We start from the raw sequence: 24923 nt of genomic DNA on the forward strand, positions 1-24923 counted from the left end.
TTATAATTTTAATATATTTGTTAATCAATTGATCAAATGTTATAATTTTAATGTGAAAGTAATTAAGGGGTAAATAAACAGAGAGGTACTTATATCAAGACGAAATTACGCCTTTTTGTTCAGCCTTTTGAAACTACAAGATCCACTAGTTACACAAGTCCACAAGAGAGAGTTGAGTGTAACAGTCTACACGAATTTCAAATCAACGAGAAATTATTTGGCGGAGTTAACATCTTACTCTTTGGTGAAATTATCCAACTGCCTCCGTTTTTTTACAACCATATTGTTTTGCAACAGAAAACGATAGTGAATTCATCGATCTGTAAATTAATTTGCGAGTTGGTGAATTACCTGCAATCAGAAGCCATTGCTATGTGAACGTCGCAGAATATCTTTAACAGGGAGTTTTCTGACGGAGTTTCAGTTCGAATATATCCCACTGTGAAACAAGTGGATGCTTACAACGATACCATGACAGCAGCAACTGCGAAAATACGCAGAGTTTACACCATAAATGCTGTAGATGAGTCTCGTGAAATAGCCACTCGTGGAAAGACGCCACTAAACATTGTCGTTCAAAAGGATGTCAATAACTGCGGAGGTTTATCATCAACGCTGAAGTTGGCTGAAGAATTCCGGGTCATGCTAAGGCGAAATATATCCGTCCCAGACCGGCTTGTAAATGGAGCAATAGGGATTATCAAGAAATCAAAGTATCCTGCTCTTCGGAGAGAACAAATCAAAGAAAGCAAATTACCTGAATGTGTATGAATACAATTTGATGATGATACGACTGGAAGCAGAATGAAAGATGAAGATGGCTTGGTTGCGATAACGCTTGTTGTTGCAACATTTCAGGCGACTAAAGGGTACGGAGACGTCGTGCACCGAATGTTACCTATAATTCTAAGCTGGGCATTACGTTTGATAAAGCTGTTGTAGACCTAGGAACAAAAATTTCGCTAAAGGTCATATGTATATAGCTCTCAGTCGTGTGAAAACCTTGGAAGAAAAAGCATTGTCTGATTTAGAATCAAATAAATTACTGAGTAGGCCACACGACGAAAGAGGATTGCAAGAAATGATACGATTGCGAAGTCTAACTTCGTCCTGTAATTTACTTTATACACTAACAAATTATCCTTTTTACTTATAACATATATTAAAAATTGCATAATTCAAACACAATAAATCAGTTTACCGTATTTATGCTATTATTTTTGCTAAAGTGTTCCGATGTGTTTCTGTTTATTTCTATAGTAATGTACCTACCTATAGTATTGACATAATATTCATAATAACTCAATATACACATTCGTGCTGTTTGTCGTTAACCTTCGTAGTCCAAGTCCAGTCCAGCACGTCCTTGACCATAGTTAGGTTCCTATCTTGTTTTGAGATTGTCATAAACATAACAATATCTCAATCACTATACATTTCATATTTGATTTTAGAAGTTCACTTGTGTATCTTCCAAGTACAAGGTCCAATAACGATTAAATTAAAATGGGACCACATTGGAGCTGTAGTGAATCCAACTAAAAAAAAATCAATAAAATCGGTTCATAAACAAAGAAGTTATGCCCGAACATACATAAAAAACATATAACAGACGAATTGAGAACCTCCTTTATTTTTAAGTTCGTAAAAACAGTCTTTAACTAGTCAGCTATAAACACACCACCGCATGCCTTTGTTGATAATACTTTTTTTTTGAACTCGCTAATGCGCAGAACACTCCAGACATCAGAAAGTCTGCTCGCGGCGAAGTTAGAGCAGTCATTCGAGGTTGTCGCTTCGTGTCTCATCGCGACAAAGTTGGAGCAGCCATTCGATGTTGTCGCTTCGTGTCTGGTCGCGACAGTTTTGTGGCGTCGTGCCACGTCTGATTCTGTGTGCATTGCTTGTGCGTAAATACATGGAAGGCAACTACTGTCGGACAACATGTTGCGTCATGTCGTTTCGTGCTTCATTCTGTGTATGCCCGACCTTACAGGTCGTTCTCTCGTCTGCGGATGACGGACGGATGCAACGGATCACTGAGAGTTCAGTTTAAATCAATCAAGTCTTTTACTGCTGTAAAACTATTTTGTAAGAGAAGAAGCCGACAAACTGGATTAACACATTGGCTATATACGCTATCATTTTCCGTTCGGAAATTTTTTTGGAAAAATATAACCACGTATTGTTTTCCGGAAAAATATCCTTTTATTCCAGTACCAGCATAGATTTATAAAATTAAAGGTAGCACGTGTATAGTGTTCAGTATTTATCTATATTACGAACTTTTTATACCATTTGTAAAATTATGTTATCATTATATTACAGTCCAGATAAAAAAAAAACACTTTTAAGTTAATAAGTACATTTAGAGCTGTGAAGAATATTTTGCCTTTCTTGACAACTTAATGGGTTACTATTTGTTGTTGTGTGGTTGTGTTTGCATAAAATGGTTTATGAAATTTATTTGTGTACTTCTGTGAAAATACAACTCGTTCAAAAACTTTCAAGTTTTGCAGACCACTTTCCGGTAAAACACAGGAAAATTTCTCAAAAAAAAATTTCAAAAAAAAAATTAATACCTCTTGGTTTTAAACTTTGTTTCAATATCGTGCAAAATAAAATACATAAATAATGTTTAAACCTCACACCTTGGGGGGAGGGGTGGTTTCGAAAGTAAAAATATATATATATATTTCCAACCAAAATTAAAAAAAAATTTAATGGTGCTTTTAATTTTATATGGGCTTAACGCTTCGGTGGCAGCAAGGTCATTAGAGACGATAAACGCAACGACACCTGTCCAGGGATGTTGGGAAAGAAAGAAAATGAGAGCGGAAAACTGACATCACGACGTCTAATGCTATTTTCAGTAAATTGTCTCTTCTCATATAAAGTGTCCGACTTAGTTTATATCTCATCTCCTAGTTTTATTTCTAATATTGTACTTCTTTCTCCCGTTTTTTAAACACATCTTTTCTATTTTAATTTTATATTTTTGTTTTGACGTATGCCATTGCTGGTTATACTGTATGTCATAAGAAATCTCAACAACGGACAAAAAATTAATATGCGAACTCAAGGAAAACAAGCTAAAATCAGCAGATGTCAAAAAAAGTAAAAAAAAAAACATAGCAAAGAAAATTCCATGGGAGGAACTAGAATTAGTCAGCTGACGTCGTTGTGTTTTCAAGACTATATTTTTGGTCACATCGTTGGGTTTATCTTTGCGTCTATGTGTAGTAGTTGTGTTGTGTAAGGTCATTTCTTGTCTTTATTTACTATTGTTGTTGCAACCGTCTCGTCGTTGTTAACCCACTTTGTCCGTCTGTGTTTTAAAATTTTCTTAAAATTTAAATCAATCAACTTAGTTTCTAAGCTGATATTTCCTATATATATTGTATATATATGTATATAAATTTCATTAGCTTTTAGTACCCCCCCCCCCCCCCCAAATGGTTCCATGGTGCGTGCAAGTTTCCACAACATCATACAGGACCACACTCCAAAAAAGAGCACATCGCTATTGGCTATTTTCTTTCTGCGAATTTTATTTCCAATGGTTCACAGAGGGCTTAATAAATAAATTTCTAATTTATTATACTCTCTCAAACAATATATTTTGTATAAAATAATATATGTGGCGTAAGTCACTGCTGGTTTACGCTATTCGCCTGAGAAAAAATTCAGGAATGGACAACAAATTACAAATATTTTTGGTAAAATACAATAGTTAGCGGCAATTTTGCATTGGTATGGAAGGCAACACGAGAAGTTTTCGTTATTTCCTTTATGGGATTCCGGCATATTTTCAAGCAAGGGAGACGGATACGTAAATGTTACTGACCTTTTTCTTTTTTCGTAGCGTGACCCTTACGCCATCCACAGACACCTCCAAGGTCACCTTCCTTTTCTTGATGCCCTTGGTCTTGAACTCGTACTGCAACAACCAACAAGAAGGCGGCGTCACGGGCCATGCCAGGTGGTCCAAATCATGAGCACTTCACAGGGAACGTTTTACAAAAGCAATAAATATAAATAAAAATAAGAAATACATTCGACTGGAGACTTAACAAATTAACACCATGTCCAAATGACAGTATCTCATCATTAAACATCTTAAGAAATGCTTTACTTCACCGTTATGCGCAGAAATTATAAAAAGTAACGTGATGCTACATGGTTTGAAAGCACTCACAAACTGGCATACAAACACTTCATTGTGCATAAAGGATGCAGGTATGTCAGTCATAGAAAAAGATTCATGATAAATATTTGGACATATATAGGATTTTAGTAAAAATTCCACAAAAATTACACGAGTAACTTTTTTTTAACAGCATTGAAAATCCTCCACTCAGAGAAAATGATATTATTTATTTATTTACTTGAAAAGAAGTAGTTACATGGAAATTAGGCTTTAAAGTTACATTAATAACATTTCTCTGGTAAACTGAGTAATGATCATTCCAGATGACTCTTTAGTCGACTACATTTAAAAAGTGTTTGATATGCTTCCAACTGGAACACCGCAACTCCCTGGTATATGGTGAATAAACGTAAACCTGGAGAGGGGGTGGAGTGTGGGAAGTGTGCAGAAGAGAATTTTCGCGGCTGTGCAAACTTTCAACGGGGCTTTATTGCAACGTTTTGTTTAGCTAAAAAAAAAGATGTTAGAGTGAAGAAGAGCAACTCGATGTTGTTTGATCTGCTGCCATTGTAGTATTGCACACCTACACATCAAATTCAAGAATTTTTCACAAAAAAAAAATCCAAACAATGAATGAGATTTCTTGTAGCAAACACGCCTGTCACTATCATACCACGATTTTATTTATTCATTTTTTGATGTGTAACATCTAATCTCTCGGTATACGGCATTTGGATGAAGTAATTTCGTGCATACGGTGCTGATATCTATGGGGATATCGCAAACTAAAGTTCACAAACCTTCAGGGAAACTTTATAGCATTAAAAGTTTAATGAATTTTAAGAATATGGACAGTATTTTAATCCAATTCCTTGTCAAAAATCAAGTCCAAAGCCAGGGTTTATTATTTTTCCAAGTATTTTTCGCTTTTATCGGAACTGGTTCATTTTTTCTGTTTTGAAATCGAATAATTCGATAGTCGAAGTAGCTGCTCCGACATTATTTTAAAGAATTAAACGTTAAATTTTGTCTCCGAGATTCGTATTAAAATTGTATTTGCAAAATGAAAACACATTAATTTGCTCGTTACCGAGGTTAGATGTTACACATCAGCGCCTTTCTTTTTTAATATTTCTTTTCTTCAAGATTCAGCATGTGCAAAATTTAGAGTCATATCAGTGTTAAGTATAATACAGAAGCCTATAATGTTTTTTTTTTGTTTTTTTTTTAATATTTCCACGGTTCTTAAAACTTGCTCGCTGCGCCCTGTAGTGTCCACCCCTGACGGGACACTGCCAAACCCTGCGTATTATTCCCGTCTGACTGACAGCCAATGGGTTAAAGGCGGAGGGGTGGGAGTTACCCTCGCTGCTGGAATGAAAGGCAGGCAGCCCACAAAATCCTTCCCGCGAAATATCCCCCCCCCCCCCCCTTTTACCGCCACTACCCTTTTTTCCAGAGACCTCCCCGGCCCGCAATCCAATTCTATTTCCAAGTCGAGACTCGGATTATTGCGTGGGCTTCCCCCGCGCCGAGCGTGGAGAGCCCTTATGAGGCACGAGGGGCGAGGGGAGGGACTTCCTCGACGAAGAAAAGGTCGAGTAGGGACGGGAGACCCGAGGGCTGAAGACTGCGAAGGGCACTCGTAACACGGACCTTTTAGCTTCTTAAAAAAAAAAAGTAGCTGCGAAATTCTTTTTGGAGTGGAATTTTTTTATTTTATTTACAACCGGTAGAGTATTATCAGAATCACAGGGTACAGGAAATGTGTAGGTAACGGAGTTAACGTGTGTAACGTATGACATAATATTGCTAAATGGCACGATGCCATTTTTTTTTTCAATTTAAACATATTTACAGTCGGTTACAGATGGCAGAGCAGCAGCGCATGATTTCGTATACTTTAAATACTTCTGCAAAAGTTTACATGATTTATCCTACTCTTGCATATATTTGCATTCTTTTACTTTAACATAATTGTTACGTATTTTTGCAAACGTTTAAATACGTTTACATACTTTCCTACTTTTACATAGGTGCTTTCTAAACATGTAATTCGCAACTCTAAACCCTCAACTCTGAGGTTAAATGCGATATTAGCATTATAATAATTTTGACATTTTTATAGACAGTTCCAATAGGGTTATGTATCATATTTAACTATCATTAACCCATTAATTCATTCTTTGATTCCACTGACACTAGTAAATAACGGCATATTTTCAACGCATTATTACTTATGTTTCAAATAGGCTATTAGAGTACACTAAAAATTTCCTATCCATCTTATCTGTGAAGTTTCACATCTAACGCGCGTAGCAGCCACGAACCCATTTTTTTTTCTTATTCCTTGCCTCGCAGGTCTGAAGACCGCATTCCAAAAAACAATGTTTTATGTTTTCGGGGCAAATAATTTTATTTTCAAAGTCACTCTCGAGACTTTCTAAACTTATCGGAAAGACATTCTATTTAGTTTAGATTGCAGATGATGTGAAGTAAATGATTTAGATTTCCTCTTCACACGACTCCGTTGCTCGGCTTCCATCCACCATTTTGGATTTTTCGTCCTCTTGCTAATTACAGGTCTTAATGAAAGAAATAATGATTTAGAAAATGGAGCTTCAGTAGTTGAGTTGTGTTCGTTAACCCAGCTTAGCAAACAGATAAAATTAAGTTATAGTAACCGGCATGATTGAATTAGTAATAACAAAATTAAGTTTTGGGCATTTTCCTGATGTCTTTTACAATTAGCAGCTAAAGTGTGATATATTTTTGGCCTAAAAATCAACAACAAAACGCATTAGTTCATGTCAATACAGTGAAACATCCTTTGAAACTGCTATAAAAATGTAATGGCTTGAAAATGAAATAATCCAACAGATAATAGGCATGAACAGTGCCAGGAAGTTAGTCTGCTTCTTTGGGACTTTCGCCAGACTGAAAATTGAGGTGCTTCCAAAAACGACAAAAAAAGTGAGTATTTACTACTGGGTTTGACCGATCAGAGAAAACGATTTTTTTTATGTAAACATAACATAGAGACACAACTCAATCTGTTTCCAGTTAGTCCTTAACTGATGCTGCTTAACAAATGATTATTTAATTTCAAGGTAGCACTCACTGAGAAAATACACAGAAAAAAGTCTGTACTTTTACAAAAGATTCCTTTGGAAACCATTTTCCCAGAAATAGGTCGTTGCATTACAAGGGAGATACTGTAACTTTTTACGACACATAGCTATGGTTAATTTTTGATACATGAAATACGTTTTTTCGAAATAATACTGAGGATTTCTTATGAAATTGGCGCATAATATAATTTTTCATTCAAACATAATTTCTTTCAAATCATGGAAAACAGAATCTAATATTCAAAAAATTGACTTAATTTTGTTATATCATGTTTATTATGTGCCCAGTTAATACTGGACAGCTATCCAGGGAACGGTTTAACAATAACTTCCAACACGTTTAATTTTATCATGTGGCAGTCACAGTATACAGCAGTGATTGGCTTATAGCCAACTGCAACTTAGAATTCAAGCATGAACTTGTTTCATAAACTGGTTTGATCATGGTTCAAGATTTTCTGTATGGCTGTTGAACCGCTGTGTTCTGAGCGACAAATAAGATAACTGTAAACTACTGGAATTGATGGATCATAACGATGGTCCCGGAATGACTTACTGCGGCAGACATAATATGTCTATAATCTGTATGGACTTTATTTTGTTGGAGATTATTCAGTCGGATGTAAAAAAAGGGCACCTAATAAATGTGAAAATTTCACCAACAATTCAGATTTTTTTTAGAGCATTATAAACATTTCCCACATTAAATACCCTTATTTTAAGTGCATAGAATGCTTGTTATTCCAGTTGAATATAGTTCAATAAGACTTTTCATTTCGTCAAAATTACTTTTCATGTTTAAATGAGACTTTTTTAAAAACACAATATATTCATATTCTAGACTATATTTTTTAATATCTTTTAAATACCAATAGGAGGTTATTTGGCACAATTGAAAATTTGCCACTATTCTGCAGATATTGTATTTCCAAGTCACCCTGCCGTTTCCGACGTAGTTTTCATAGCTCAAAACATATAACAGCATCTATCGGTGACTTGAGGGGGAGGAGGGTAGGAGGGGGATGGGTTCCGAAGAAAAATCGGCACTCTCGAGCGTTCAAATTATGAACTAAAACAACATAGAAACACATTCTACTCAGTTGTGTGCACTGAAACTGTTTTCAGTAATCCGTTTAACTATTATCTCAAATGATATACATAAAGTGCAAAGACCGTATATTTAAGAAACTCAAGGCTCTTAAGTAAGATAATTGCACCTAAATATTTTTTTATATTGACATCATTGAAAACTTAGTTCCGGAAGTAGTTTTCTTAACAAATAACGCGATAGTGGCATTTGGCGGGATTTGTGTTGAACGGTAGTCAAAAGTGCAATGGCAACTAATAACAATACATTGAGTAGATTGCAGTAGTTGGAAAAGGGGGGTTCAAGCACAGGCGGAGGAGCCAGGAGCCGGCCGCCATCTTGGATGACGTCATTTTTGACCCAAAATTCCTCAAAATTCCTCAAAAATGACTCAAAATGACTCAAAATTTCCCGTTTTCGAGGGAAAAATTCCCGTTTCGAGGGAAAAATTCCCGTTTCGAGGGAAAATTTCCCGTTTTATTCCGTAAAAATCCCAGTGGATAGAAAAGTCCTAAAAGTGGCTTAATCATCCCTAACGCAAGCCACTGTTAAGCCGCTATCAGGACTTGACCTTGAAACCGACCGCCATATTGGATCCGCCATCTTGGATCCACCATTTTGGATGACGTCATTGTGTTCTAGAAAATTCCGGCGATGTGTTTTCCGCCATTTTGTATGATGACGTCACCGTTGCACTTTTCGTCACGGCCGCCATCTTGGATTCGATTTTTTTTTTCGAACTTTGAAATTCGATGTAATCATCAGCCGCCATCTTGTTTCGTCTGCTGGTGGCAGCCATCTTGTTTTCGTCTGCTGGTGGCCGCCATCTTGTTTTCGTCTGCTGGAGGCAGCCATCTTGTGAGAGTGCGCTCACGCCATGTTAGTTTAATTCTTACCCGCTAGAGTGCAGTAATCATTTATTATTACTGTGACACCCACCATCTTGTCATTTGGCCACCATCTTGAAAATCCATAATTATTTAGCTAGGAATACGGGAAAGATTCCAAAATTCATTAAATAAATCACCCATTAATTTATTTATCGAATCGCTGGATTCCCGTCCTTTGTTCGATACCTGATCGATGCAATAATGTTTAATTTTATGTAAAATAATAATAATTTCAATAAACCATCTTCAACATTCTTAAAGAGACTTTAAAACCTCTACAACCATCATCCTATAAGCCATCAACACCACCATCTTGTAAAATTCGTAATTATATTGCTAGAGATTCGGGAAAAAGTTACAAATTCATTAAATAAATTTGCAAACAATAAAATGATTAATTAGGTCGACTCAGGCCCTTGACACGATTCGGAATGAAGATGGAAAAAAATAAACATAATATAATAGTGGCAGGTTCGAGAAAGAAAACAACACAAGTTCTTTCACAAAATAAACTTTATTACATAATTTCTACTTTACTACACGAACACTTGCGAAAGCCAGCAATCTTATAATCATTTAGGTCCGCAGCGGCGTGAAATGACTAATTCTTAGCTCCAATCGACTTATACTAGAAAGAGTCCAGCCAGAACCTTTACAGACATAGTCCTCCTCTTCTTGACAGAGTTTCTGGATACCGTTTTTAACAGTATGCTTCACATCGTTAGAACTGTAAATTACTGCAGCCGATGTCTTGAATGCACACTTCTTCACTTCGTCTTCGAATGGATACGGCTTTCCATATATACAGACCAACCACAAGTTGTATTTTAATGAACCGTTTGTTGCTACATCATCAGTAAGCTGATTGATTATGTTCTCTTTGATATCATCAAGAAAATTACAAATATCTTTCGACTCACCTAACGTATTTAGATAATAGTAGTCTTTCAATGTCCCACGAAATGCAGACTGCGCCAAGTAGAACCCATTATCATTCACTTGTAATGCGCCGAACACAGTCTTAGGTTTATTTTCATGTTCAGACGTCATACCAATCGGTTGCTGCACATCGTTTTTCTTGCTTGTTCTCTTACAAGTCTCCAATCTAAAGCGAGGAGTCGAAGTTTCTACAGGTAGTTCTTCAGTAGACACACGAACTTTACCGTTGCATTTTTTCACATGTCGTCGCAAACTGTCAATACGTGTAAACCATTCATGACACCCATCACAGCGAAACTTTATACGAGATGGATTCTTCTTGCATTTACTCCGCTCATGTCTTCGTGCATCATGAGAAAATGCGAACGACATATCACAGTAGCTGCAAGGATACCGTGGTGATGAAGACGATCCTTTCAGACCCAAACCAGATGATGTTGTTGCAGCAGTTACACCATCTCCAGGCATACTCTTATGAACATCAATACATCGTTGCTGCACCGAAACCTTTACTTTCTGCCGCACAGCAGGTCCTTTGCATGTCTTCATGTGCGTTTTCATATTATCTTGTCTTGCAAATTGCTTGTGACATTTCTCACAAACAAACATTTTACGATAAGGGTTCTTAGCGCATTCTCTCCTCTCGTGTCGTCGAGTATTGCTACTGTTTGTGAAAATCTTGTCACAGTAACAGCACCGATGTTCGTTAGTCGGTGTTGAATCACCAGTCATTGAAGTTTCCATCGAGGGCGAAACGAAGTTCGACGAGTTTTCCTGCGTAGTCAGCACCACAGGCATTAAAGTCTATCCTGCTAACGGTATCGCGACTGTTGAAATCTCCTCTTTTGATGGCGTCATCTTTGCCGACGGGATCTGCACCTTCTCCACCGTAGCTGACGTCAGGGTTCCCGTAGACGATGGTGCGTCGTCCATCAAGTTCAGCGTTTTAGATGGTAAAGATGCCATCGAAGTCTCAAGAACAGGCAATTACACGACGTATGCACCAGTAGAATCAAACTAGGTGATCCTTACACCGACGACGTCAGTAACAAACTGAGCGACCTGCTGTCCAGGACTCGCTTATATACACGCACCGATTGGAATAATACTCTAGTCAAATCAAGAACCAATTACTATAATACTCGAGTCAAAACACCATTGAAAGAAGAAGCGCACCAAAATAAGGTAACGCATTTGGAAACAAATTCATCAAATGAAATGAACACACAATGCACGCACTTGCAGCTTTCATCTCAAGGTATCATTTAAATTTCATTCAAGCGAAGTATCAAACCAATGTCACATCATATTATCATCCTATTGGTCATACTATCCTCAAAATTTAACAGTCTTATAAATCACACCAGTTATAGAAGGACTTATAGTTTATAACACACATCATTTCAGCCATTGTTCTTTAACAAATTCGAATTTAAAAATGTAAAATGTAAGTACTTGTTAAGTTGAAGAACCAGGTACGTAAATATATTATATACTTTATGGGCACTGTAGGCACAAAAACCCTGAAAGTACATATGTAAGAATGATATTTAATAAAACTAATTTTAGCTCTATACCCACACGACTATGTGTTGACTGCTGTGTCTAGGGTGTTGACCTCAATTTATACCGCTAGGACCTCCCTCCAGTCCAGTCACGTGTACCGTTGCTTCAGTTGTTGTCCCCCGCCTTGCTGGCGGCCTCCAACATTCGAACGAGGTGATCAACCATCCAAGCCCTAAGCATGCTCGCATTGTGTCTTGAGATCGGACCTGGACACCCAAGTTACATATAGTATAATATACTCTGAAATACATAATAAAGAGAAAATTGATATAAATAACATTATACTTTTCTTAATAGTTCCAGAAGTAATGAACGCACTGCTTGACCAGTGACAGGTGTAACTAAATATTAAATATATTTTATTTTCCATTACCTTTCGTGGAATTTATTAATCATTCACTCTACGAAAAACAACTCAAGACAATATACCTGACCATCGAATTAAATACAGTACCGCTATGCCTTACATGAAAGTCTAATTATTCGATAATCTGAATAACCTATAAATCGTTCATGTACAAAGCCACACATACAGGCCAATTGTCTATGGACCATGAGACCGAGTCATGACAATATCAGACGTATAGGTTAGAATTTTCAGAACCGCAGGACCTTCTTCGTCTTTAGATAATTACAGTCATTTAGACCATCATGAAATCTTAATACATACTAAAGGACCAAGCAACCTTGAAAAATATTTTAGTAACACCAAGAGGTTTTGAACTAGTAAATATTCAGTCACTACATATTTTACTATGCGCAATCAACAAAAAGGAAGCACCATCAACGAAAAGGCAGCACATTTGTAAACACCATCAACAAAAAGGAAGCACAATCGGAAGCACATTCATAGAAAAGGAAGCACAATCGGAAGCACAATCACAAAAAGGAAGCACATTTGGAAGCACAATCACAAAAAGGAAGCACATTTGGAAGCACAATCCACAAAAAGGAAGCACATTTGGAAGCACATTCAACGAAAAAGGAAGCACAATCATAGAAACAACGCACAATCGGAAGCACAATCAACAAAAAGGAAGCACAATCGGAAGCACATTCATAGAAAAGGAAGCACAATCGGAAGCACAATCACAAAAAGGAAGCACATTTGGAAGCACAATCACAAAAAGGAAGCACATTTGGAAGCACAATCCACAAAAAGGAAGCACATTTGGAAGCACATTCAACGAAAAAGGAAGCACAATCATAGAAACAACGCACAATCGGAAGCACAATCAACAAAAAGGAAGCACATTTTGGAAGCACCATCAACAAAAAGGAAGCACATTTTGGAAGCACCATCAAAAAGGCAGCACATTTTGGAAGCACAATCAAAAAAGGCAGCACATTTGGAAGCACCATCAACAAAAGAAGGAAGCACATTTTGGAAGCACAATCAAAAAAGGCAGCACATTTGGAAGCACCATCAACAAAAAAAAGGAAAAACATTTTGGAAGCACCATCAAAAGGCAGCACATTTGGTAACACAAGTTACGAGAACTAAGTCTTAGTTAGAAATCAGAATGCAAGAAATAAAAACATTAAATTTTTACTTTTAATATTTAATTTATTTCTTAAGATTATACAAATAGAAGTAAAATAAGCCATTATTGTATGTAGCCAGCTTTCCTCAGTTCTTCGAGTATGAAGGATATTTCTTTTATGCACGAATAGTTTCCTGCACAAAGCGAGCCATGTAGAAGTCTTAGCCGGTCAACCAATAAGTTTGGATCTTTCCACGATGTGTAATCAATCTCTTCTACCACCATCTCACTTGCTTGTTTATTATAAATACTTTTAATATCACAATCGTCCCAGTGATCATAATAAGCGTTATCAGATTTATTTATTATAACACGTCGTTTCCATCGTTTCGGTCTCAGGACACCGTTACATTCTTCGATCTTGTCAGCTTTAGGTGCTTCATCACAGTCTATGCTTTTGTCAACAGCCTCAGAGTCACTGTTACAATCACTGTAGAAGACATCCTCTTCACCCAGATTACCATATGAATTCGATATCGATGATGTCGAAGTGCCATTATCGTCTTCATGCTTCCTTTTTAGGAGTCCATCATTTTTACAAAGTAAGAAAGATCTACTTGAATTCGGCTGGAATGTATTCTCACTTATCACGTTAAGGATTCTTCCATTGTCTTCATTCTTCCATAAATCATCATCGTCCTTCAATTTAAGTTCTTCGTCGAGATCGGAAGAGCCACGAACATAATCTCTCTCAAGACAAGGAAAATTATTGTCGTAATGCAGATCACTATTCCTTAGTCTAGTAGATCCATCGTTGTACTCTGGCTTGTACGCAGGCTTAACGTTACAAGTTCTGTCATGTCTTTTTAAGCTCTCTCTCCGCGTAAACGACTTGTTACATCGAACGCAACTTATCATATTGCGTAGTGGATTTTTAACACAGTCATTCTTCTGGTGTTGTCTTCCATTCTTTCTCAAGATAAATTCTTTGCTGCAAAACTTACACCTGTGTCCTTTCGATACAGCGACAGACACCGAATCAGGATTCATATTAGTTACTGTGACTAATGTTAGATACAAACAGACAGTTTTCCAATTGGAACCATTACTTAAATATAATTTTGTAAATATTTCTTAAGCGAGAGTTATCTCATGCAAAGGTACTTGTTGTAAGTAGTTCTGCTTTTCAACAACAGATGACACCACGTATTGCTTGCAGGTAAATATTATTTCTTTCTTTCATGCGGGATGCAGGATTCTCACTAACGATCGCAATAGAGGGATGACATCGCTAGACTCCAAGGAGAAGGTAGTTTGTTCTCCCAGTTAGTGTTTCTCAGATTTCTCAGGGTATATATTATTATTTGACTGAATAATGATTTTTTTTTAATTCCACCTAATAAAAATAAAATAGAAGCACTCAGAGAAAACCATCAGGGATGATGTCGTTTATAAACATCATAAATTACCATTTTTTTTTAAATATTCCAAATTTAATCCTGCTTAAGCAAAGAGTTCTAGCACAAGCCCGCTTGTGAACTCTTTGCTTAAGCAACATGAGAGTTCTAGCACAAGCCCGCTTGTGAACTCTTTGCTTAAGCAACATGAGAGTTCTAGCACAAGCCCGCTTGTGAACTCTTTGCTTAAGCAACATGAGAGTTCTAGCACAAGCCCGCTTGTGAACTCTTTGCTTAAGCAACATGAGAGTTCTAGCACAAGCCCGCTTGTGAACTCTTTGCTTAAGCAACATGAGAGTTCTAGCACAAGCCCGCTTGTGAACTCTTTGCTTAAGCAGGATTAAATTTGGAATATTTAAAAAAAAAAAGGTAATTTATGATGTTTATAAACGACATCATCCCTGATGGTTTTCTCTGAGTGCTTCTATTTTATTTTTATTAGGTGGAATTTAAAAAAAATCATTATTCAGTCAAATAATAATATATACCCTGAGAAATCTGAGAAACACTAACTGGGAGAACAAACTACCTTCTCCTTGGAGTCTAGCGATGTCATCCCTCTATTGCGATCGTTAGTGAGAATCCTGCATCCCGCATGAAAGAAAGAAATAATATTTACCTGCAAGCAATACGTGGTGTCATCTGTTGTTGAAAAGCAGAACTACTTACAACAAGTACCTTTGCATGAGATAACTCTCGCTTAAGAAATATTTAAAAAATTATATTTAAGTAATGGTTCCAATTGGAAAACTGTCTGTTTGTATCTAACATTAGTCACAGTAACTAATATGAATCCTGATTCGGTGTCTGTCGCTGTATCGAAAGGACACAGGTGTAAGTTTTGCAGCAAAGAATTTATCTTGAGAAAGAATGGAAGACAACACCAGAAGAATGACTGTGTTAAAAATCCACTACGCAATATGATAAGTTGCGTTCGATGTAACAAGTCGTTTACGCGGAAAGAGAGCTTAAAAAGACATGACAGAACTTGTAACGTTAAGCCTGCGTACAAGCCAGAGTACAACGATGGATCTACTAGACTAAGGAATAGTGATCTGCATTACGACAATAATTTTCCTTGTCTTGAGAGAGATTATGTTCGTGGCTCTTCCGATCTCGACGAAGAACTTAAATTGAAGGACGATGATGATTTATGGAAGAATGAAGACAATGGAAGAATCCTTAACGTGAAAAGTGAGAATACATTCCAGCCGAATTCAAGTAGATCTTTCTTACTTTGTAAAAATGATGGACTCCTAAAAAGGAAGCATGAAGACGATAATGGCACTTCGACATCATCGATATCGAATTCATATGGTAATCTGGGTGAAGAGGATGTCTTCTACAGTGATTGTAACAGTGACTCTGAGGCTGTTGACAAAAGCATAGACTGTGATGAAGCACCTAAAGCTGACAAGATCGAAGAATGTAACGGTGTCCTGAGACCGAAACGATGGAAACGACGTGTTATAATAAATAAATCTGATAACGCTTATTATGATCACTGGGACGATTGTGATATTAAAAGTATTTATAATAAACAAGCAAGTGAGATGGTGGTAGAAGAGATTGATTACACATCGTGGAAAGATCCAAACTTATTGGTTGACCGGCTAAGACTTCTACATGGCTCGCTTTGTGCAGGAAACTATTCGTGCATAAAAGAAATATCCTTCATACTCGAAGAACTGAGGAAAGCTGGCTACATACAATAATGGCTTATTTTACTTCTATTTGTATAATCTTAAGAAATAAATTAAATATTAAAAGTAAAAATTTAATGTTTTTATTTCTTGCATTCTGATTTCTAACTAAGACTTAGTTCTCGTAACTTGTGTTACCAAATGTGCTGCCTTTTGATGGTGCTTCCAAAATGTTTTTCCTTTTTTTTGTTGATGGTGCTTCCAAATGTGCTGCCTTTTTTGATTGTGCTTCCAAAATGTGCTTCCTTCTTTTGTTGATGGTGCTTCCAAATGTGCTGCCTTTTTTGATTGTGCTTCCAAAATGTGCTGCCTTTTTGATGGTGCTTCCAAAATGTGCTTCCTTTTTGTTGATGGTGCTTCCAAAATGTGCTTCCTTTTTGTTGATTGTGCTTCCGATTGTGCGTTGTTTCTATGATTGTGCTTCCTTTTTCGTTGAATGTGCTTCCAAATGTGCTTCCTTTTTGTGGATTGTGCTTCCAAATGTGCTTCCTTTTTGTGATTGTGCTTCCAAATGTGCTTCCTTTTTGTGATTGTGCTTCCGATTGTGCTTCCTTTTCTATGAATGTGCTTCCGATTGTGCTTCCTTTTTGTTGATTGTGCTTCCGATTGTGCGTTGTTTCTATGATTGTGCTTCCTTTTTCGTTGAATGTGCTTCCAAATGTGCTTCCTTTTTGTGGATTGTGCTTCCAAATGTGCTTCCTTTTTGTGATTGTGCTTCCAAATGTGCTTCCTTTTTGTGATTGTGCTTCCGATTGTGCTTCCTTTTCTATGAATGTGCTTCCGATTGTGCTTCCTTTTTGTTGATGGTGTTTACAAATGTGCTGCCTTTTCGTTGATGGTGCTTCCTTTTTGTTGATTGCGCATAGTAAAATATGTAGTGACTGAATATTTACTAGTTCAAAACCTCTTGGTGTTACTAAAATATTTTTCAAGGTTGCTTGGTCCTTTAGTATGTATTAAGATTTCATGATGGTCTAAATGACTGTAATTATCTAAAGACGAAGAAGGTCCTGCGGTTCTGAAAATTCTAACCTATACGTCTGATATTGTCATGACTCGGTCTCATGGTCCATAGACAATTGGCCTGTATGTGTGGCTTTGTACATGAACGATTTATAGGTTATTCAGATTATCGAATAATTAGACTTTCATGTAAGGCATAGCGGTACTGTATTTAATTCGATGGTCAGGTATATTGTCTTGAGTTGTTTTTCGTAGAGTGAATGATTAATAAATTCCACGAAAGGTAATGGAAAATAAAATATATTTAATATTTAGTTACACCTGTCACTGGTCAAGCAGTGCGTTCATTACTTCTGGAACTATTAAGCAAAGTATAATGTTATTTATATCAATTTTCTCTTTATTATGTATTTCAGAGTATATTATACTCTATGTAACTTGGGTGTCCAGGTCCGATCTCAAGACACAATGCGAGCATGCTTAGGGCTTGGATGGTTGATCACCTCGTTCGAATGTTGGAGGCCGCCAGCAAGGCGGGGGACAACAACTGAAGCAACGGTACACGTGACTGGACTGGAGGGAGGTCCTAGCGGTATAAATTGAGGTCAACACCCTAGACACAGCAGTCAACACATAGTCGTGTGGGTATAGAGCTAAAATTAGTTTTATTAAATATCATTCTTACATATGTACTTTCAGGGTTTTTGTGCCTACAGTGCCCATAAAGTATATAATATATTTACGTACCTGGTTCTTCAACTTAACAAGTACTTACATTTTACATTTTTAAATTCGAATTTGTTAAAGAACAATGGCTGAAATGATGTGTGTTATAAACTATAAGTCCTTCTATAACTGGTGTGATTTATAAGACTGTTAAATTTTGAGGATAGTATGACCAATAGGATGATAATATGATGTGACATTGGTTTGATACTTCGCTTGAATGAAATTTAAATGATACCTTGAGATGAAAGCTGCAAGTGCGTGCATTGTGTGTTCATTTCATTTGATGAATTTGTTTCCAAATGCGTTACCTTATTTTGGTGCGCTTCTTCTTTCAATGGTGTTTTGACTCGAGTATTATAGTAATTGGTTCTTGATTTGACTAGAGTATTATTCCAATCGGTGCGTGTATATAAGCGAGTCCTGGACAGCAGGTCGCTCAGTTTGTTACTGACGTCGTCGGTGTAAGGATCACCTAGTTTGATTCTACTGGTGCATACGTCGTGTAATTGCCTGTTCTTGAGACTTCGATGGCATCTTTACCATCTAAAACGCTGAACTTGATGGACGACGCACCATCGTCTACGGGAACCCTGACGTCAGCTACGGTGGAGAAGGTGCAGATCCCGTCGGCAAAGATGACGCCATCAAAAGAGGAGATTTCAACAGTCGCGATACCGTTAGCAGGATAGACTTTAATGCCTGTGGTGCTGACTACGCAGGAAAACTCGTCGAACTTCGTTTCGCCCTCGATGGAAACTTCAATGACTGGTGATTCAACACCGACTAACGAACATCGGTGCTGTTACTGTGACAAGATTTTCACAAACAGTAGCAATAATCGACGACACGAGAGGAGAGAATGCGCTAAGAACCCTTATCGTAAAATGTTTGTTTGTGAGAAATGTCACAAGCAATTTGCAAGACAAGATAATATGAAAACGCACATGAAGACATGCAAAGGACCTGCTGTGCGGCAGAAAGTAAAGGTTTCGGTGCAGCAACGATGTATTGATGTTCATAAGAGTATGCCTGGAGATGGTGTAACTGCTGCAACAACATCATCTGGTTTGGGTCTGAAAGGATCGTCTTCATCACCACGGTATCCTTGCAGCTACTGTGATATGTCGTTCGCATTTTCTCATGATGCACGAAGACATGAGCGGAGTAAATGCAAGAAGAATCCATCTCGTATAAAGTTTCGCTGTGATGGGTGTCATGAATGGTTTACACGTATTGACAGTTTGCGACGACATGTGAAAAAATGCAACGGTAAAGTTCGTGTGTCTACTGAAGAACTACCTGTAGAAACTTCGACTCCTCGCTTTAGATTGGAGACTTGTAAGAGAACAAGCAAGAAAAACGATGTGCAGCAACCGATTGGTATGACGTCTGAACATGAAAATAAACCTAAGACTGTGTTCGGCGCATTACAAGTGAATGATAATGGGTTCTACTTGGCGCAGTCTGCATTTCGTGGGACATTGAAAGACTACTATTATCTAAATACGTTAGGTGAGTCGAAAGATATTTGTAATTTTCTTGATGATATCAAAGAGAACATAATCAATCAGCTTACTGATGATGTAGCAACAAACGGTTCATTAAAATACAACTTGTGGTTGGTCTGTATATATGGAAAGCCGTATCCATTCGAAGACGAAGTGAAGAAGTGTGCATTCAAGACATCGGCTGCAGTAATTTACAGTTCTAACGATGTGAAGCATACTGTTAAAAACGGTATCCAGAAACTCTGTCAAGAAGAGGAGGACTATGTCTGTAAAGGTTCTGGCTGGACTCTTTCTAGTATAAGTCGATTGGAGCTAAGAATTAGTCATTTCACGCCGCTGCGGACCTAAATGATTATAAGATTGCTGGCTTTCGCAAGTGTTCGTGTAGTAAAGTAGAAATTATGTAATAAAGTTTATTTTGTGAAAGAACTTGTGTTGTTTTCTTTCTCGAACCTGCCACTATTATATTATGTTTATTTTTTTCCATCTTCATTCCGAATCGTGTCAAGGGCCTGAGTCGACCTAATTAATCATTTTATTGTTTGCAAATTTATTTAATGAATTTGTAACTTTTTCCCGAATCTCTAGCAATATAATTACGAATTTTACAAGATGGTGGTGTTGATGGCTTATAGGATGATGGTAGTAGAGGTTTTAAAGTCTCTTTAAGAATGTTGAAGATGGTTTATTGAAATTATTATTATTTTACATAAAATTAAACATTATTGCATCGATCAGGTATCGAACAAAGGACGGGAATCCAGCGATTCGATAAATAAATTAATGGGTGATTTATTTAATGAATTTTGGAATCTTTCCCGAATTCCTAGCTAAATAATTATGGATTTTCAAGATGGTGGCCAAATGACAAGATGGTGGGTGTCACAGTAATAATAAATGATTACTGCACTCTAGCGGGTAAGAATTAAACTAACATGGCGTGAGCGTACTCTCACAAGATGGCTGCCTCCAGCAGACGAAAACAAGATGGCGGCCACCAGCAGACGAAAACAAGATGGCTGCCACCAGCAGACGAAACAAGATGGCGGCTGATGATTACATCGAATTTCAAAGTTCGAAAAAAAAAAATTCGAATCCAAGATGGCGGCCGTGACGAAAAGTGCAACGGTGACATCATCATACAAAATGGCGGAAAACACATCGCCGGAATTTTCTAGAACACAATGACGTCATCCAAAATGGTGGATCCAAGATGGCGGATCCAATATGGCGGTCGGTTTCAAGGTCAAGTCCTGATAGCGGCTTAACAGTGGCTTGCGTTAGGGATGATTAAGCCACTTTTAGGACTTTTCTATCCACTGGGATTTTTACGGAATAAAACGGGAAATTTTCCCTCGAAAACGGGAAATTTTGAGTCATTTTGAGTCATTTTTGAGGAATTTTGAGGAATTTTGGGTCAAAAATGACGTCATCCAAGATGGCGGCCGGCTCCTGGCTCCTCCGCCTGTGCTTGAACCCCCCTTTTCCAACTACTGATTGCGTATTATGCAGCACATTACATATATTGACGAGTTGTGGTACTATCCATGAATGTAATGTGTGATCCAGATATGCCAGGATAACGCGGAAAGTACAGTTCAGAGTATTCTCCTGACGGCATGCGATGTGCCGTGGAGAAAGTTTTGAAAGATGGTTGGTCGAAATGTAAAGTGTCACAGGAGTTTGAATACGCCTTTTAACATTTTAGAACCATATTTAAAAGCGCATTTTGGACCAAATGATGTTTCCATTGTAAAGATAGAAAGGCCACTTTTAGGTACTGACAACGAGGAACAAAGTTTGATTAGTTACCTAGTAAAGATGCAAGAGATGATCAACTTTGCTTTGTGTGCTATGGTTGTAAGAAGGTAAGCATTTAACTCATTTTAAAAAATGACGGAAAAATCAGTTTGATGTGGCAGATGGATTGGCTTGCTGGGACTGATGGACAAACAATGAGGCTGCCCGAGAACTGATTCATTAAAAGAAAATTTTCTACATCAAAAGAGGCCTTAGATTAATTTTTAAGTGTGTTGTCTACCATTCTAGAGAAACACGACCTTATGGACAAACCAGGCCCAATTTGGAATCTATATGAGAGCGTGGATTCTCTTTTGTTAATTAACCATGGGAAGCAGAGTCTCCAAAAAGGTCGTACACTGGTTTCACCAACAAACAGTGGCGGAGTGTGGCGAAACAACCACTGTGCTTCTTGAAGTGAATGCTGCCGGACAAGCTTGCCCTTGCCTAGTCATATTTAAAGAGCAGAGGTTTTCTGATGACCTGAAATGCATATACAACCTTAATGGTTTGTGTTTCACCAAATGGGTGGATAAATTCAGAGATATTTCTACAGTAAATGCACCGTCCGGCAAGACCTGTTGTCATAATCCTTGACTCTCAATGCAGTCGCATGTCCTTATAGGTTATAAAATTCTGAAAGAAAAAAAATTGTTACTGTTTCATTGCATATCCCGCACATCCTACAGCCACTTGATGTTTCCGTGTTCGGACCCATGTTAGCCTACTGGAAAAAGTCTGTTAAGGAGTTCTTGGTCGAAAATTTACCTTAGTCTTTCAATAGTCAGCCAACATAAAGAACAAAACCAATGAATTTATGCACACGGGGATATTTCCTTTGGAAAAAAAAAATTATCTTTCAGACGATGTTTACCATTACTCAGAACTTCACACTTAATAATATTTGCAGGAATAAAACTGACCAATTGCATTGCCCCAAAGAAAATTAATTGCGTTCGACAGAGAAGCAGTGCAACACAGAAAGTTCGCATGTTCTATACACTGCAAAGTAACTCTGTGTAACCAGAAGACGACCTGGCATCTTCTGAGGTGATTCAATCCTACGCAACAGACGACTAAATGTCTTAAGACGAGCAGACTTCAAGGCAACTGACCCAGCCCTATGACTGGGATGTGTTAACAGAAGAAAAAAGGAAGTGACGCTTGCCAAAGCTTTCAGGGACTTTTTTATCAATGACAAAAATGGCGAAGCGTGGACTCAATGTGTAACGTGTAATTCGTGGTACCACGAGGTTTTTTAAGGTCTAAAGCGGTATAGTCACAAATTTGTTTGTCTCGGCTGCAGTGGTAACTCGGACTTAAGCAAAAAAAAAAAAGAAAAAATTATGTTTACAACATACAAAAGTGTACTTTTATTACTTGTACTATTTTGTGACAGTTATTAGCAAGAGAAGATCAGTGAATAACTTTTAGATAAGCTTGTTTTACTTTACTGCCAATTTGAACTTGGGCTATTGTGACACTCTTTTGAGTGCCACGTTTAGGTTTGCTTAGGTTTTGTGTGTGATCGAGGCGCGGGCGCCGTCGTGCACGCTATCTGTGTGTTGAGCACGTGCGGCGGCCTGGTTAGTTGCTGTTTTTGTCGTGCGGCGCTGCGATCAGGTGTGAGTTTGACGCGCGAGCGCTGGGTAGAAGGAATTGGTAGCAGTGGCCGCGCGTTAGGCTTGGGAAGCCTACGATGTACATTCTGTATTGCACAGACCCGAATACTCACGTTGGCAAGCCTTCTTTCAACAGACGAGAGAGCCAAACGCCCGATCGTGCATCTTCGGTTTTTTTTTGTTCATTGTAAATGAATAAATATACATTTCATTATAACTAATGGTCAATTAGGTTAGGTTAGCTACATTATAAATACTTTAAAACATTGTGGACGGTTGATTTGGTTAGGATAGCTTCATTAAAGATACTCTGAAATCATGTAAACAAAAAAGCGAGCATGAATTTCGGGGAACTTCGGGTTTGGCTCTCTCGTCTGTGAAAAAAAGGCTTGCCAACGTGAGTATTCGGGTCTGTGCAATAAAGAATGTACATCGTAGGCTTCCCGTTAGGCTTTTGGGTGAGACAGCTGGCTTGGAGAGTTGATGTGAGTCGCCTCGGGGAGTAATGTCGTACCTACTGGAGAGAAGAGTAGGAGCAGGAGTTAAAACGGGTTAACTGTACAAGACTACGCAAGAAATGACTGGCCTGTTTAAAATGAAAATTCAGTTTCGCGCCCGAGACGACAGTACTACGAAAGAGTCACCTTACATCGATTGGCGGAACGAGAGTTATTAATTCAATGAGAATTAATTTAATGAGGTGTTGTGATTATTATTAAGCAAGTGGAGAAGAAAATAAAGCTGAACTGCGTCGGAGCATTGGATTGATTACGAGAAAAAAAAATTTTGCTCCTATGAATCTACACATCGGGCTACGAGAAGTTACGATTATATTATTTGCCGAGGACAAGAGTGAAGTCTACTGCAGAGAGATTTATCACAGGGAATGAAGATATAAAAAATTCTCCTACGAGGGTACCGTTTTCGACATGCTTGGGTGTTCAAGTAGAAGGCGGAATCTACGAATGGAAGTTTTAGTGCAATCGGTGCAGCTGTGATGACGTCAGCGCGGCGACTTCAAGGCACGTCTGCTGTTCGAGAGAATGGGGCCGTTTCTCCAAGACTTCTGTAAATTGCTGGGAGCAATTTAATGTTTTCTTCCTAGTTGAGTCTTGCTTCAAACTGTAAGTGTTGGCATTTTATTTATGTGGATCTATTGAAGATTTATTGCTTACTTAGTCGGGAGTCTAGGTATGTGTAGGCATCCTCAGAATTAATTTTTTTGTCTCGTGGAGTTGTGCTCTGAATTAATGTATTGCCTGTTTTTGTATGTAACGTTGAGTCGCGGCTTCGTTGTTGTAATTTTTTTTAAGGCGAGTTAGAATTCGGCTGTAAATCTGGCAATTAGGTAGCGTTGACGCTACACAAAAAGTATAAGTATTTTGTGAAAAATAAACATATTTTTTGTGGTGGAAAAGTTTACGAATAATTAATATTCTTTTGAGAGTTATATCACCATTCCTGTTAAAGTAAAGTTGATTATATTCTGTTATTTTAATAAGTTGCTGTTTAAATTATGTTATTATAGTTATTGGTGCTTACCCTTGTTGAAGTTTATAAAGTAATTTCTTAAAAGGAAATAGTGTATTAAGGAAACATTTGATACATGGTTAGGTATAATTATAATACTTCAAAGGTTCTGCGGCATTATATTGTTGTTACAAAGTACATAGTAGGTATAGGCTATATTGCCAGCCCTGTTTGGAGATCTGGTTTATGTGTATAATATTTTTGTAATTTAATTACATATTCTTGGTAGAATTTATTTTATATTAATGTTGAAATGCCAGTGAGTCAACGTTTATGATATTAATGTGCTTAATAGTATCTGAACAGAGTTTTTTAAATATTCTTATAGCCTATAGACTTTTTTACACATTCTATTTTGTTATAT

The 24923-nt window shown here is 37.5% G+C and overlaps 1 protein-coding gene across 1 annotated transcript in view; it reads right to left on the minus strand.

Moving 5' to 3' along the window:
* Nucleotides 1-24923, minus strand: part of LOC134546247 (carboxyl-terminal PDZ ligand of neuronal nitric oxide synthase protein-like) — a 765750-nt gene that overhangs the window by 410254 nt on the left and 330573 nt on the right. The window contains exon 3 of the mRNA XM_063388932.1: nt 3848-3940. Within this exon, the coding sequence (XP_063245002.1) occupies nt 3848-3940 (93 nt within the window). The remainder of the gene's footprint in view (nt 1-3847; nt 3941-24923) is intronic.

Source organism: Bacillus rossius, chromosome 1 (genome assembly GCF_032445375.1).
Source record: "Bacillus rossius redtenbacheri isolate Brsri chromosome 1, Brsri_v3, whole genome shotgun sequence".
NCBI lineage: Eukaryota > Metazoa > Arthropoda > Insecta > Phasmatodea > Bacillidae > Bacillus > Bacillus rossius.